The 18,613-nt window shown below is 36.2% G+C and overlaps 1 protein-coding gene across 1 annotated transcript in view; it reads right to left on the reverse strand.

Moving 5' to 3' along the window:
* Nucleotides 1-782: 782 nt before the first annotated feature.
* Nucleotides 783-18,613, reverse strand: part of LOC149773284 (uncharacterized) — an 85,737-nt gene continuing 67,906 nt past the window's right edge. Inside the window, exon 4 of the mRNA XM_089946497.1 lies at nucleotides 783-1,005. Within this exon, the coding sequence (XP_089802623.1) occupies nucleotides 965-1,005 (41 nt within the window). The 3' untranslated portion in view covers nucleotides 783-964. The remainder of the gene's footprint in view (nucleotides 1,006-18,613) is intronic.

Raw genomic sequence — 18,613 nt, forward strand, 5'->3', positions numbered from 1 at the left:
ATTTTCCATAATTGTATATAAACATTTTGTATGAAAAATTACATTCAGTTATGGTAATATGTATTTCAGATGAAAGAACACACACACACACACACACACACACACACACACACACACACACACACACACATATATATATATATATATATATATATATATATATATATATATATATATATATATATATATATATATATATATATATATATATATATATATATATATATATATATATATATATATATATATATATATATATGTATGCATAGTTCATTACAAGCTATGTGCATTTTGCTGTAGCAAACAAATGGGTAAGGTTTAGAAAATCAGCAATTACTGTTTATACTAATGATACACACACGAGATACATATGGAAAATGTACTCTTTTGTTGGGGAAGGGGTGGAACCAATTTTAATCATGCAATACTTAGCCTGTTACCATTGCATAGCATATTCTTTCCAGGATGGAAATTTTCCGGCTGTAAATATTCCGAGGTTTCATAAAAACCTGAGTATTGGTTGCTGATTTTCCGATGTTATAATCCAAGGACAAACATTTTTTAAATCAATGTCCAAGGTTTTTATTGTCAAACGTTCGAGGCTGGCCTCGGACTTCCAAGGTTTTTTGTAACCAATATCCCAAGGTTTCCTAGGAATCCTCGGACAGGTCCATTGTTTTCAAACATTCTGAGAGCTTCTCGGACACACCGTCCGAGGTACCCTCGGACACCTCTCTGTCATTAAACATCAGACCAACAATAATGAAGCAAATATTACAGAATATAAGAATACATTTTATTTTTAATTTGTTCAACACGTACAAATACAATTTGTAATAGGTCCAAATATAATAAATGCCCATAAGATTCCTTTAGCGCCAAATTGTCCATTTAATTCTGAAAATCCATCCATCTATATATTGGCTTCAAGATGGTTTTAGCACTTCACTGATTCTTTTGTTTATCATCGCCTCTTTGATATTCTGTCATTTCTTTTGGATCTTTCTATAAAAAAAAGTATTGGTTGAGAATATAAAATGTGATGAATTAATAAAACAAACAGTACAATGTTATTGGCAGCTATTCATGTTTGGAATCTTTTAGTTCTGAAAACAAGGTAGTAAACCTGCAAATGCTATATTTATGTTAACTGACTGTTCCTTGAATTTGGGACCATCATTCTAAACTTTTTATAACAAATACAGTCAAGATTATATTCTTTTCCTTGCTCAATGCCTGACAAGTTCAGACTAATGTATCATAATTTAACTGTATACTCCAACGCTGTATTATTGCGGGCTCTATCTTATTGCGGCAAACAGGATTTTCAGATTAATTTTACATATGTGCTGTCTATCAGTGGTTTACATAGGTAAAGTTGTAGCTAGTAAGGATACAAATATTTTTTTGTGCAATTTCCTCTAAAATGTCAACATTTTTTATAAGTTTACAATGAAAAAGAATAAACATCACCTTTTTGTAAAGTGCATGCAATTACGTTGACCATAGAAAACTCCAGTCGAACTTGCTATATCTGCATTGACTTTGATTACGAAATATATTCAGTGTATCGTCTAATGTTCGATGATTATAAGTCGTATACTGATAGTGAAACACATGTCCTTACAGTTATACTTGAAATTTCATTCCAAAATTGACAAAACGTTGCTTATGATCCTACTTATCCTACACAAATAGGAATAATACTAGTTTAACTATTTTTGAAATAGGTAATATTTCAGTATTAATAATAATATTAACAATAGATTCTGTAAGGGGTGCTTTTTGATGGGTGTCCCGCTTAATTTGGTTTTCGTTATCTAGAGGTTGACCGCCCTCGATGTTATTGCCCGGGTCGAGTAAATATAAATATAAATGGTGAAATTTCTAGATGAAATAGATAGTGATCTGAGCATATATATAGAACAAACCAACACGAGCCCCCATACATGTAAACAAACAATTTAATCAATTACATAAAACAACTGTGATAATTCATTACATCAGGAATATACTCTGCTTTTCGAAATGAAACTTTCACCGAATTACAAAGAAACACAAATATATTTAAATAAAATAGCCGATCTGTTTACTGATAGATTTAGTTCATCATAGGATAGAGTGAACAATCGAAGTCAACGTCTTGTACGATTGCATAACCTGCTAGTCCCCAGTCTGCTCTGCTTCCACTGTAGCTGTTCAAACCCTTGTATCTCAGGATGATACTTTCCACCATCAGTCTCAGGTTACTCTCAGAATACGTTTCAGAAATTAATACGTCGCAGGATTACGTCACAGGATTGTACGTCCCACTGCACTTCTCTCTATACTTCTCCGTATACTTCTCGCAGGATAACGTCACACAATTATAGAAGCAGCTAGCCGATGCATACCAAAGACAACTAATATCCAAAATTAAAACCCTGTACCATGGTGGACTAAACAGTGCACTACAGCACATAAAGACAAAAAAGGGCCTTAAATAAATATAAACGCACCAAAAATTCTATCTACTTCCAGCAATATAAAGATAAAGAAAAAGCACTAAAACAAACTATAAAAACTGCTAAAATTAAGCTATGGCAAACCTTTTGCTCTAAACTGAGTCTAAAATCAAACTCAAAACAAATATGGGACAAGATAAAAGCCATAAAAGGGAAAGCAACTACCTCAGCCCCAAAAATTAAAAATGCCATAACAAATAGAGATAAGGCAGACCTCCTAGCGAAGCATTTTTCGAACATGAGTAGCAACAATAATCACACCAAAAACTTTCAAGAACACAAAAAACTAATGGAGGGAACCCAACCTCAAATGTTTCAAGACCAAGGAACAAAAGAATCTCACCTAAATAGCGACATCACAGTACATGAATGGAAGATAGCCCTACGATCCAAAAACGAAACATCCCCTGGTAAGGATCAGTTAGGTTACATTATCTACAAAAAACTACCTATCAATATAACAATAGCCATAATCAAACTCTTTAATAGGATATGGGATAAAGGCCAACTACCCACCAAATGGAAACAGGCCATAGTAATACCAATCCCCAAGCTAGGTAAAGATCCCTACAACATAAATTCGTACCGACCCATCTCCCTTACAAACAATATTTGCAAAATAATGGAGACAATAATCGCAAATAGGTTAAAACACCACCTAGAAACCAATAACCTACTCTCCATAAATCAATGTGGCTTTCGAAACAAACGGTCCACAACTGACCAACTTCTCAGATTGGAAACAGACATCAAACTCGCTTTTAACGCACATAGGAAAACCGATCGCAACCTCATAGCGGTATTTTTAGACCTAGAAAAAGCGTTCGACCTAGCATGGACCAATGGACTAATGGCCAAATTAAACCAATTTGGAATACCTGGACGCTTGTTCAACTGGATTGGCGATTTCCTCACAGGCCGGAAAATTACCACAAGAATAGGCAACACCCATTCGGAAGAATTTTCACTTGAAAATGGAACACCGCAAGGCAGTGTAATAAGTCCGTTACTATTTAGCCTAATGGTAAACGACCTTGACCTCAATGTAGCCTCCGCAAAAATAAACTTGTCACAATTTGCAGATGATAGTGGCATATAAAGGAATGGAAATCCTGCCAATAACACAGTAGTTAAAGAAATCCAGCAGAGCCTAGACAACATAGGGAGATGGGTGGACAAATGAGGTTTCAAAATATCTCATGAAAAAACTGTGGCAATCATATTCACCCCCAAACGAAATAACAACCTAGTCTATCCAAAGTTCTATATTCAAAATTAATTAATCAAATACGTAACAGTAGTAAAATTCCTAGGAATGTTCTTTGACAACCACCTCACATGGAAACAGCACATTGAACAACTCACCCAGAATTGTAACAAAGATCTCAATTTACTCAGGAACATCACAGGGACTGACTGGGGATCCAACCAGGAAACCCTCCTCACGATATATAAAAGCCTAATTAGATCAAAACTGGATTACGGTTGCCAAGCATATAACTCGGCTAAGCAGCCTGTACTACAAAAACTTGACACTATCCAGAGAAAAGCCTTGCTATTATGCACAGGAACACTCCCCTCAACATCATTAGAAGAACTACAAACACTAACAGGAGAACTACCCTTAAAATTACGTAGGCAAGAACTGCTCCTCCGGTACTGCATTAGATTAGATACCCACCCAGACAATCATCCCACCAAAATAGCTATAAATAAGTGTAAAGTTGTCTTCAAACCCAAAATCACACCTATCACACCAAGTGGCAAAGTAATCCTTGAACTAAGAGAAAAGATACCTCTACTAAAAAAAACAGGTAACAAACAATACAGACCAGAACAAATCACCATGGTTACAAAAACCACCAAGGATTAACATTGAAGCTACCAAATTAGGCAATAAAGAAGGACAAGAAAACTTACTAAAACCTGTACTGGTAAACGAAATCAACCAAAAATACCCGGACTATGTTAAAATATATACCGATGGATCAAAAACAAACAACCCACCAAGAACAGCAGCAGCAATAGTCATCCCTGAATTCAATATACAAACGGGATCCAGATTACCTGACTATTGCTCCATTTACACCACTGAATTCTGGGCTATACTTGAATCACTACAATGGATCAAAGACAACCAAATACCTAAAGCAGTCATTATAAGCGATTCCCTAAGCGTTATCAAATCGATCCAAAATCGCAATACACACTCTAGGGAACAATTCCTCGACAGAGCATGCCAATTAATCGACGATATCACCACAGCACATCAATTAGTCGAGCTCATGTGGATACCGTCGCACATTGGAATCTCTGGCAACGAAACAGCAGACAAAGTTGCAAAAACCAAACTAGGAGATCAAAACTCTATCAAGCTTAACTATAGCTCTACAGAAGCAATAAGCTTCGCACAAACATATATAGACCAAACATGGCAAGATTTTTGGAACTCCTCCACAAAAGGGAAAAATCACCATGAAACCAAAAAAAAACGTAGATAGGGACATACAGCTACCTAAGGGTACCTATTTAGAACAGAAAACCATAAACAGGATAATAACTGGAAAAACTAAACTAGCAAGCAGTTTTGGAAGGTTTATATGACCCAAACTAGCAACCATTAACTGCTTTAACTGCCACACCACCGAAGATCTACACCACGTATTCAATATATGCCCAAAATATCAACCCGCTCGGAAAATATTTATCAAAAACCAAAAAGAGATTGGATTACCACACGCATACCCAGAGTTACTTATGGACTCTAATAAACATACACAATCAGCATATAAAAATATAAATCAATTCATAGACTCAGCAGGATTTAGGAACAAAATATAATTACTATCCCCACAAAACCAAAAGACCCAGTAACTAGCTAAATAAATGTAGAAGCCACCACATGAAAAACCATAACATATCATTCAATTTTATAAAAGTATTAATAAATAATTCACTTACGAAGCACCTATAAAAAACTAAGGAAACCGCAAAATCGGATGTCCTAGATGTCCTTAACGAACCGAGTAATCAGCTAGGATTCCTGTCCTAGATGTCCTTAACGAACCGTGTAATCGGCTAGGACTCCGGTCTCTTGCTAAATAAAGTATAAATAACATTCAATCTCTAAAAACATCAATTAATAAATAACTTAAAGAGGTAATATCTAAAAACTTCTAAATAACATAACGTAGGAAACACACCCTAAAAACCGCGACTAGTAATACCATAATAATCTTGAAAATCACTCTTCATACATGATATCTTCTAAGAACCTCTATAAACAGCATAGAACATCCCCCCTCCTTATAGAACATTTTGAAGAAAAAAAAAAAATCTCGAAAAAAAAAAAGGCAAATGCAACAAGAAACCAGCGATGTAAAGCAAGCAGGACCGTTCCCGAGCTCTCCTTCCCACTAATGACAGCCAACCATTCAACTGTAGGGACCTTTATGGACCCACAGATTGAGACCAAACTATCAGGGTTCCTTGAATCCATAAAAGCCTGGGGGAGGTGGCACCATCCCCTTCCCCAGGAACAACTAGCAGGCTGCGGTGCAGTCAGAAAAAAGTGGCACATGCACAATTGTGCGAACGCTACTATAATTAAACTCAACAACAACAACGTCACAGTATACATCTCAGGATAACGTCACAGCATACGTCTCTTACATACATATTTTCTCCCTTTTAAATAAATATAAATAGAGACAATATAAATGTCCTGTTATTTATGATACAGGGGATTTTGCATTATTCTCCCTCGTTATCAGATTTTACTATCAGTGCTAGACAGATGCTAAGGCTATCAATCAACTCCACATGTCCTATAATGACTCCAGTTAGTCAAATGGCTAATTCGTTACGCATTAACATCACACAATAACACACCACACGACGCCTGGGTTTCTGAGCCAACCTTAATTTACACAACGAATAAACGAGATACATTACATCAATTACTACATCATTTCAGGGAAGAGAGAAGATGACCGCTATCGTTTAACCGGCTTGAAGCAGCTGTTCCGTTTTTTAGTGTCGTTTTCATGATATTTGTGCTTGTTGCCTGTTTTCATCTTCGTTATTGTGTTCGTTATGTACTGGCTGTTAAATTCGTATGTGTTTCTTCATCTCCTTGTTTTGGAAACGAGAACAATTATACTTTTTCTCAGCTGTCTTGCTCCACTGTTTTTGAACAAGCCATCACGTAATACTCGTCAGTCAACCCGTTTATGCTATGATGGACCCTCATTAATTGCTTTAAATGATAACTCCTCGGCTCTCCACACTACATTGTGCTCTAGACTAAACGAACTGGGACTACATTCATCATTACCTAAATGTAAACAGAAGCGAAAAAAGAAACGTTGTTTCAAAACTGGCCGGCGTAGAACAGGAAGAAAAATCCCAGTTATCTCCCTTATTTCGGCACAACCATTTAAAATACATTCGACTGTTACTTTAGATAACCTAACTCATATCTCAGTTAATTCGTCAACCTTTGTGTCAACTATCCAAAAAATACCTCTGTGCATTACATTATTCAATGCCCAGTCAGTAGGACCACCGGGAGAACGCACATAAATAGATAATATTATCAACGACCAAGATGTTGACATATTTTTCCTGACAGAAACATGGCTAAAAACATCAGTCGATGAGCCCAAGTGTGCGGATCTAACACCCACTGGTTACTCCACCAAGTCGTTCCCCGTAATTCTCGCAGAGGTGGCATTGCTGTCATCACAAAGAACTCCATGACAACACGTCTTAACTACACCTCAACATTCAATTTCGACCAAACATCGTTAAACTAGTCCAAGCCACACTCAAACTGGAGCAAAGGTCAGTCCATTTTTTCTGCCTACACCGCCCTCCTTCTAGTAGAAAAAACAAGCTAGCTGACTTTTTCTTTTTGGAGAAGTTTTCGAATCTCCAGGACTATGAAAATTCGATAGATGGCAACCTGATTATTCTTGGAGATTTCCACTTCACTTTGACTGTCCCGGAAACTCAAATACATCAAAACTCATAGATTCCATTAATGTTTTCAACCTCAAACAGTCAGTTAACCAACCCACCCATAAACATGGTCACATTTTAGACTGGATTCTTCATAGACCTGATGATAACATTCTACGGTCCTCCCTGGTATCCCATGACCTTGCATCAGATCACCTCTGCATTATATGCCATCTTGACGTATCAGTCCCTAACCCTCCATCTTTATCTGCTACAAAGAGAAACCTCCGTATGATAAATAGAACCAAACTAATACGCGACATCCAAGCTAACCTAACAACTTGCTTACCTCCTACCGCAGAACATCTCGATAACTGCCTGCGTTCTTTGCTTGACAAACATGCCCAGCTACCAAGTGTAGTGTATCAATTCAAAAGTGTTCTCCATGGTTAGGGACCAGCTTCGCACTGCTAAAAGATACAGCCGTAAAGCTGAGAGGCTCTGGCTTTCCACTTGACTCACTATTCGTAAGGAAATCTGTGAAGTCGATAAGAAGAATACCACAAATATAGTCCATGCAGCGAAATAAGCCGACTATAGTACTAAGATCATGGAAAGTTCCAGCTGCAAAGAGCTCTTCGAGATTACTAACAAGCTAATGTCAAGGAACAAATCAACACCACTTCCAACTACCTTTTCTCCAGTCGACCTTCCGGACATGTTTGCAAATTTCTTCCGTGACAAAGAACAAACCATTAGAGGTAAGCTTGACACCACAATTTCAATTAACTCGTCGTCACCATACAGTTGGGATACAGAATTTGAGCGGCAACCATTAGCAGTATTTGAACCTGTCTCTATGGATTTCGTAAGAAAGTCCTGATGAAGTGTGCACCCAAAACATGTGAATTTGATCCAATTCCAAAATCACTGCTGCTTGAGTGCTTAGATCCAGTATTGCCTTCACTAACTGATGTCATTAATACCTCTCTCTTCCGGGTTATTCCCATCGTTGTTCAAAACTGCCATTGTAAAGCCTCTGCTAAAGAAACCAACACTAGACCATAACGATTTAAAGAACTACCGCCCAGTTTCTAATCTCCCATTCATATCATAAATCTAAGAAAAGGTTTTTCTAACCCTATCATGTATCTCATCTAAATTCAAACAGTCTTCTCAGCAATGTACAATCTGCATATCGCCCTTGCCCCATTTCTGAAACTACTCTTCTAAACGTAGTTAATGACATTCTCGCTGCGTTGGATAGCGGAAAGATTACAGTCCTCACCCTCCTTGATTTGTCTGCAGCATTTGACACAATAGACCATGACATATTACTTCACCGTCTCCTGCATGTATTTGGCATTCATGATATAGCCTTACTGTAGTTCAAGTCCTACTTGGTCAACAGGACACAAATTGTATCTGCAAATGGAATACACTCCAGCCCAGTTGATCTATGTTGTGGTGTTCCACAGGGGTCTGTTGTTGGACCTGTTCTCTTCATTAATGTACACTCATTCGCTCTCAAGTGTCATAGATCATCATCCAGTGTCACTCCATTTGTACGAATCTAGCCACCCAACTGAAGCTGATGCTACCATCCAAGGTGTAGAGAGGTGCATTTCTGATGTGAAATCATGGATGACATGTAGCAAGCTGCTGACGAATAATGATAAAACTGAGGCCATTCTGATCACAACACAAAGACATTCTCATTCACATCCTTTACCTCAAACAATAAATATCAGCAACGCCAACATTAAATTCACACAATCAGTACTAAACTTAGGTGTTACTCTGGACAGTACTCTCACATTGCACCAACATGTCATGAACATATGCAAGGCTGCATATCTTGAACTGAGACGCATCAGCTCAATTCGCAAATATCTTTCAGTTGATGCCACTAAAACACTTGTGTGTTCATTAGCACTTTCAAGACTGGACTATTGTAACTCAATTATGTCTGGTTCATCTCAATATCTGCTCCAGAAACTTCAAAAAGTGCAAAACACATCTGCTCGGATCATACTTAGAGTACCACTATCAGAGCACACCTCTCCGCTGCTCTGTACCTACACTGGCTATCCATTCGATCCAGAATCAAACAACATTTGTTCTCTATCTTACGTTTCACTGTCGGACTCTAGTTCAACATACCCATCGGATCTCACCCATGTGTACACACCAGGAAGATACTTACGCTAATCTTCTGACAATCGTATACTCATTATTCCCACTATGAAAACAAAGTCATATGGACAGCGTTCTTTTGCATACCAGGGCCCAGCAACGCGGAATGAATTGCCCACTGAACTTAAACACAAAGTCAGGGTGATCACATTCAAGAGGGCTCTCAATACTCACTTATATCGACTGCAAGAACAAACTTAAAGACCTAATAATGTTTCCTACCTGAAATATACTCAGCATGTTTTTTGTTTTTTTAATGTTTTTCTAATTTCATGGTGTTTGTTTTTGTAATAATATTATTATATGTTTTTATCTTATAGGTGTTGTCTAATGTTGTAAAGCGCTTAGAGCTTCTAAAGATTAGGCGCTATACAAAGTCTTTATTATTATTATTAGTATTTATGTTATTATCATTATTATTATTATTATCATTATTATTATTATTATTATTATTACACACTTACTCTTAATCATACGTGAAATCTTCTAAACTCCGATTCTCGTAATCTTATTAACTAATGTAATGCATTAAATTCTTAGAACCTAATTCTTATGCAAACGAGATGACAAATTCAAACAATTCGTCAGACTTATCTAAAGAAGATTAATGTACGACTTCCTATGCGTAAACTCAACAGAGATATACTTCATAAAGCAAATTATTATATGAATGTAGAACAAAGATTCATGCAAATACATGTAAATAAATTCAGCAAAGCATTATATATGGCATCAACAAATTACATGGAATCGCCAAACTACCTTTGCTTTCAAAGTTCCACCCTCTAATCGCCAAATTAGTTCGTCGGTTTCTTTCGACAACAGTCCCCTTTGGACAACAGTTCTTTTACGATAAAATTTCTTGTAAAACCTCGGAGCATAATCTTGGGTTTCCTCTTGCAGAAAAAGCTTAGACTGATTAAAATATTTGATGTGGCGATATTAAAACTTGCCATGTATTTAAAATTGCCAAGCTATTTGTATAGAGGGAGGAGTTCGTCTTTAGGTGTATAAATTAAAAACTTTATCAACTACAAGTACACAAACACATGCTTGTTTCTTTTACTTGATCATTTACCACTCATCATTTAGTTACAATTTAACTACTGACATTCAGTTTTACTTGATCACTGATAGGATAGATGTGGCTTTGCAAAGCTTAACTGAGGATTACAAATGTTGCCTTTTAACTTGGAAAATATATTTTACAGTACCTCGTTTATCTACATTTCATGAATATTTGATTTGTATATGAACTATTTGCAAATAAAAACGATTTACACCGGTTTAAATTCAAAGTGAAAACATTGTTCAAATTTAGGTCATCAATACCTTTGGAGGTCATTTTTCATGTCATTTAAACATCAAAAGCCACCTTCTTTGTAAAGTTTAATATTTTTAAAATCCCCAAATTGATTATATGTGTTTCAGAGATGAATCGGTGTTGTACAAGCATAGTACAACCCCATTTGTTTTCAGAATTAAGTGTTTGGTATATTATTCCCAATTTTTTTTAAAATGGATTAAAGTTCCATGTAACTGTACTATTATCAGGTGTCATATTAAAAATGATAATTAAAAATAGTGCCATGCCAATCATCCATGCAATTTTTTGAGACTCATTTTTATATTTGTAATTATTATTCTCGTAACAAATGTGACAAATAAACAGTATCATACAATTTTTCAGAAAACAGTTTTACACCAATAATGTAATAGTTTATTATCCTTCGAAACTGGAGCTTTAATTTATTATTCCTGTAACTATCACATAAACGCAAATTTTAAGAAAGACGTCATGTTACCCTTAAAGCATTGAATACTTTATTTTAGAATCAGTTGTTAGAAAAAGTAGTTTTACATTTGTCCTGTGTGGTTACATGGCATTAGAATTGGGACCACTGTGTTATACTAAGATGATTGTATGATGTGATTAAAAGTGTATGAATGCTAAGAAGTTTTTCTAACTGGGTGATTCAAGCATGTATATAGATTTTGGCTCGTTATCTCATATTTTTATGTCCATGTAAATAAGATGTTAAACCAAAATCTGTGATCCTGTTTGGCACCATGATTCCTGAAATTAGATGATACACTGTAAAACCCATATCAATCAACCAACATTAATTAAGTCAATTTCTTAATTCAAATCGTAGACTTGTTAGTTGTTTTGGTAATGACAAACATTATTCATTTTAATAAACTGTACAAATACATTCTGAATAAATATAGAGAAATATCTAAATGCACAGTTAAAACAGACCAAGTCCATTTAATAGCTAAAACATTTTAAGTCTACATTTCCAAGCTATGTCCAAGCTAAAAAATGACTAAGTTCTTATTTCCAAGGTTTTATCCAAGCCAAAAATAAACTAAGTTCTCATGTCCATGGCTTTGTCCAAGGTATTTCCAAGGTTTTTTATTAATGTATGAGATAATGTTCGAGGTTTGCTTATAAAATCTTTGACAAAATATCAGCATTGTCCGAGGTTTCCCAGGTTTTCCTGGGAAAACCATGGAAAAACATCGGACGTCCAATGTTTAAGATCAAAATTCCAAGTATAACCAAGGAAAATGTACAGCCAGGCACCCTCATCTATATGGTGAGCATTCATCCTTTCATAGGGTGGCATTCAACCTGGTCATGGCAGATACACTGTAGCAATCTTTTTTCATTGATGTAGAAGACTTAAAGTGAGTCGTCAGTACAGGGTAGTGGGAGAGAATCTGGCAATAGCAACAAGTAACTATTACAAGCTATTGGTAAGCTGAATTTGCCAGTTTGGTGGGAGGCTAATGCCCTACAAAAGCTGGTAAAAAATGGAATGCTCACCCTTATTGTACAGATGTACACTACTGCAATTTGGAATCATCCAGGGCCACCTGTAGCACCATGACTAAAAGCCCTATATAAAAATATGCTTTTTCGATCTTTAGTCCATGAACAATGGAAAAAGAAAAATGAAGCATGAGATCGCCAAAATGCATCACCATCACATCATCTAATATGTTACATTTGCTTATCTCATGTAAATTACTTTTAAAATATCTTTTTTATTAAAAGTCACCTAGTCAACGGCATTTTCAATTCTAAGATTATATGTGTACTATAAGGAGATTTCATGAACAATACATAGTACTATTTTCATTCATGAAATCAAGGTTGAAGTTCAAAGGTCTATTAAACATCATCGCTTGTTCCAAAAAGGCAATTAGTGATGACAAAGGAGGTCAGAATAACATCAAGTGATCCAAGGAGGACATTTGTACTGTACGGAGGTCAGATTATGGTCTTGCAAGTATGTTAGTTAATAAACTACCGATTAATTTTGTTTTTGCTTTCTGAAAGTTCTGCATAAAATGGCAGTCAAAAAGATTTAAAAATGACTTTTAAACAAACAACCCCCTGTAATATGTACATGCAACAAGGACACATTACATCACACCATACTGTTCATCCTAGTTTCATTTGCTGCCAGTTAAATACTCTACCTAGTCATTGACAGGACAATGAAGCAATATTGTCAATATATGACTGGACTATACCCTTCTTTCAAACCAAATTGACACAAACAAGAACACATATGACTCCATGCATAAAACGTGCCAACTCGGATGTGGGAGGTTGCAGGTTCAACCCATGACTAAGTCATACCAAAAACTTATACAAATGGTACTAACTACTGCCTCACTTGCTGCTCAGAATTAAGAAGTTAGTGTTAGGACTGGTCGGACTTGTGTCAGTAGGTGATCTGGTGGGACGTGGTGCTATATGTCTGTGGCATGATGCCCCAGTGCTAGACATCACTATAACCTGCCACATTGCAGACATCAGAGCGATATGACTCAACAAATTGTTAAAACTATGTTCAAAATCCAAACCACACACACACACACACACACACACACACACAGACATAATGTGAGTGCTTCTATGTTTAGAAAAAGGGATTTTCTTAATATAATCGCTCACTTTCTAGCTTTTTTACAATAATCCATTGATTTTATGTGCCTATGTACTTGCAGTAATGTCATTACTTCATTGCGTTTTAATATTTTCACAGCAATGAATGTTAGAAAACAACCTTGACCTCACAAAGTTGCAGCACTTTCGAATTAGACAATTTAGCATTGTCCCATATGTTTCTGACCTATATTACTACATTTGTAAGCTAAATCTTCAATCACAGATGTTATGTATATTTAATTTCATTGTTTGTTAGTAATTTTGTTTTAAATTTCAGTATGTGCTATAGTAATGTTTTTTCTACTTGACCTGAGTTATGTTTTTGTTTTAAACAACTAACACATAGCTAAAATATTCTCTGCCTGTATGGGTTTAATATTAGGATCATTATTAATTGAAGTTAACATGTTTATTAGAACCTGGTTCTAGGTAAATTGGATTTCTTTGATGTACCTGACATAATCCAGGTTTTATATTATAATATAAGTAACAGATCTTCTAACTATAACTAACAGTTTATCTTATCAACATTTAGAACCTTCCAGATTGAAATTTTCCATTAGGTATTAGTTTTTATTAGAAAATACTAATTGTGACCTTACGTTATTAAATCATGCTTTATGATCTAGCATATTATTATTAGTATTATTGTTGTGTCCATTAATTCTCTGAGTCTGGAATTTACTTCTTCAATTATTTAATTCAAGTGATTTTTCTCTGGAAATACATAGTGCTCATAAAAAGACAAGATTCTTGGACTGAGACTTTCTTGGACTGAGACTTTCACTGGCATCTGTAGTGAATTCACACCTAGAGTAATATTACTGTGTTTCAACAAAAGACTTGGTGCAAAACCAAGATACAGACCACCAGAGACATATAAACACTTTCAGCATTGTATTTAATTTGGATTTCCACTAAATTTTATTCAGAACCTTTGTTATGTGGACATGTGTCTTTAATTTTAGTTTATTTGGGATTTAATTTATAATATTGTAAGTTCCTTTCTTTAAAACTTTTATTTATAGGGAAATAAATTATTTGCTGAATTTTGCAAAGCTTGCTTCTTTTCACTCTTTTCTGTTACTTATTTAAGAGCACAGACTCATAACACATGATATTTATCCTTTGCTTTCTCTGAACTATATATCTGTTCTAATCTATTTGTCTAATTGTTTATAAAACAACCTAATGAAGTAGCATTTCCTTGACACAGCAATGTTCACCATTATAGGTTCACCTATGGTTTCAAGCTAATGTTATAAAGAAAATAATGTAAGCAGTGCTGTCGAAATCTTCATTACAAAAAAAATTAAAATTAGAAAGTGCTCTATAATGTTTATATTCTCAAAACAAAAATTAATATTTCCATATTTATGTTTCAAAATAGAAGTTGATATCTTTTGATCATGAAATGGCTGGCCTAACAAGCAGTAATAACATGCTCGGGCGAGGGTTAATGGTCAGTTGGCTATTACAACGCATGCCTGTGAATGTGCAAGAGTTTGTCTACTGGTATCATCACTGCATATAATACATTTCAACTTGGGCTATACCCTAGTGGCCGAGTGGTCTAATGCGCTCTCCGTTACGGATCACTGCCATCTCACCTCTGTCTGCGTAGGTTCGAGTCTCGGATTCGGCCAATGTGGATATGTGAGAAAGCTTGCCAGTAGTTTCTCGTGGGTCGGTGGTTCTTTCCGGGGTTTTCCCGGGTTCTTCCTCCACCATTAATACTAGCCGCCATGTATAGCCTATCGTGTGCTGAAAAATGGCGTTAAACCCAACAACAACAACAACAAAAACCTTGGGCTATAAGATTACACTGTCAGAACTTCCTGGCTACAGCAAGGGAGCGTCTTAAAAGTCATAAACTACTGTAAATCATTCTACGTCTATAAATAAATCACTGTGTGAAGTTATTTTTCACTTTCCAAACAGAAAAGGCAAACTTTACAGTTTTTAGATCACTTAGTCACCCACTTCACCTCAAAGGATGAACCATGAAGCACATTCAAATTTTCATTCGGAATACTTTTGAAGCATATCTGGCTTATCTGGAATTGATAAGAACATTTTAGGAATTTGTAGAAGAATTTTTAGGAATGCATACGATACCATAAGTTACTTTTGATTCTTTTATTTTGCATTTTAGGGAAATATCTTTATATTTCAAATGATAGAATACTTGTCAGTTTTTCACTCATAGTTTAAGCCCCTAGGATGTAACAAATGACAAACGAGTTAGACAGACCCAAACAGGTAGCACTGTTTTGAACCTCATCAGCTTTAATCTATATGAATGAAAAGTCCCTTTTTGTAAGGGAGTGATAAGCGATTGTTACGATAATACAACTCAAAATAGTGGAAGCCAAACTTTCAGCAGAGCCTTTTAAGGGTAGGAAACGACTCCCTACCCTTCAGTTCTCTCTCTCTCAGAAGCTGCCAGAAACAAACATAAAGCTCAAACTAGGCAAACAACTCTGAATCTTGATCATATCCAGCATAGATAAGCCTGAGACTGGGGATCTGATTAGGAGTGCAGCTACCAATTAAAGCTAGGTTTTACTAAAAATCCAGGTTGGCAAAGGAGAGAAACAACCCATAACTGCCAATGAATTGTAGACAGTCTGGTTCTATAGATAGGGTATGAAGCTCACTCCAACTCAATGCAAAGGGGTGAATGAAAGGTCTTGAGGATCATGTTCTCGAAAGAAGAAGTTTAACCCAAATGTTCATAGGGTGTTTTAGTTAATGACCATATGACACAAAAGAGATTCCATCTAGGCATTAGCAAGTGAGAAGTTCTAAATGCCTGATTAGGCAAGCAAACTGAAAATGTGAACCGGATACTGCCGAAAATTTTCTATATATGCTGAACCCTGACAAATGTATTAAGAGAAACAAGTTCCTTTGGACAGAAAAATGTCAAGAGGCTTTTGACAAGTTGAAAGCCATATTTAAAAGTGCGCCAGTTTTTACAGCTCCAAATTTCAGCCAATCTTTTAAACTGTCTGTTGATGCAAGTGATGTTGCGTTTCGAGCCGTTTCGATTCAAGAAGATGAAAGTGGTATTGATTATCCAGTGTGCTATTTTTCCAAGAAATCAAATAGACACCAAAGGAATTTTTCAACAATCCAGTAGGAATGTTTGGCTTTGATATTGGCATTACAACATTTTGAAGTTTACCTAAGCTCAGCTCCTTCCTTAGTCATTGTATTTAGTGACCACAACCCCCTTAATTTGATCGGCAAGGTGAAAAATAAAAATCAAAGACTACTAAGGTAGTGTTTGTTTTTACAGGAATATATTTTTAACACCAGGCACATCAAGGGAAAATACAATTTAATAGCAGACGCTCTTTCCCGTTTATAACAATGTATTATTTCATGTACACTGGTTATAATTCATAGGAGTACTTCTTATGCTTTTCTTAAAATAGTGTATAATTAATCTATGGTGAAAAGAAAGCTTTATCATATAAATCTTTCTTTTGTATTTGGGAAGGTGTTACCTATATCTGATTTAATATGTATATATTAATTTAATTTGTTTGTTTGTCCGCTTTAAAGTTTTGTATTTTTTTTACATCCTATTGTAACGTAAATTTACCCACTGGAGATGATATTTTTCCAGAAAACTGGTTAACCTGAATCATTCCTTTTGTAAACACCATGTGTTGGCCTAGAAGCTGACCTTGATTCAAAATTAGTGTGAGCTCTCACTCCTCTCGCAAAGAAATAAGTACTCTTGTTGTCGATTGTGGAATTTATGACAGTTGGTATGAGGTACAATTAAAAAAAAAACAGACTCGAAGAGTGTTACTTTCCCGAATTATATCTACGTATTCAATCCCTTTGTCTTTCACTTGCGTGAAAGACAAATCTCCGCACTGCTCGAGGTGTTGTATGACTCTCTCTCTAGCCTCGAGTAGTAATTCCCTAGCCTTTTTTAGTATCGCGGAAAGGTGGTTTTCATACACGTGACGCACGGGAATCATGCACCGCGATCGATCTCTCACTCGTTCGCTCACTCACAACAACCACTCACATTAGCATACGACGCAAGTCCCGGGTCACATACTCCCTCCCTACAGGTAAATGTCTCCCGACATTTAGCAAGAGTGTGCTTAAAAAAGTACAATAACTACAACTACCATTTTGAACCATCCTTCAAGTCTGAAAAGAGTCAAGAAACCTATCATACATAAGAAATGATTAAAAATACGGAGCTTTAATTAATAATTTAAAATTAAATTGAATCGTCGTCGTCAAATGCCTTGCGGTATTTAATTTACACGAAAGGGACTCTACTGCGTTGTTTCAGCTATCCACTGCTATAAGCAGGACTGAAATCTATAGATCTCAGTAATTCACACGTAGTAAACCGTTTGCGAACACACACACTGGCCTAGCCGGTCGGGTGGTTTTCGGTCTCTGGTTGAACGCCTCAGCGGTTGCTGCCCTGAGTCGTCCTGTTGTGACCCCTGTGGCGCCAGTGGGCTTAGGATCAACCTCACAGGCTGACGGTCTGGGTCTCCCTCTAATCTAGTCGGGCTTTGAACTGACCTTTCGGCAGATATCACTGGGGAACTGAACTGAGTACTCTTGGGTGAGACGTGAGAGTGAGTATAAAAATGACTCGTGGGTTCACCTAAACTACTGCCATATTGCCTAAAACTACTTGTTTGAAAGTTTACGCTTTCAAGAGGCGTGCTAATATGGGGATCGATAATAGAGTGAGATCTGTTATCAGATGCAGTTCGGATAGGGTGTTCACGGAATTGAACATTATATCTTCTGGCCATCTGGATCGTCTTTGTGGTATAACATACCGGTCGGAGTCCGAGTCAGAACTCGAAGATTCAGAGCTCGACTCCAAAAGTGAAGCCTTTGGTACACCCGGTTTCTTCTGAACCTGTTTCATGGGGACTGGATTACAAGGAAGGTAGTCAATTGGCAAAAGCGTATTACGATGCAATGT

The sequence above is a fragment of the Sinohyriopsis cumingii genome, unplaced genomic scaffold, assembly GCF_028554795.1.
Source record: "Sinohyriopsis cumingii isolate HCF-2022 unplaced genomic scaffold, ASM2855479v2 utg000695l, whole genome shotgun sequence".
Lineage (NCBI taxonomy): Eukaryota > Metazoa > Mollusca > Bivalvia > Unionida > Unionidae > Sinohyriopsis > Sinohyriopsis cumingii.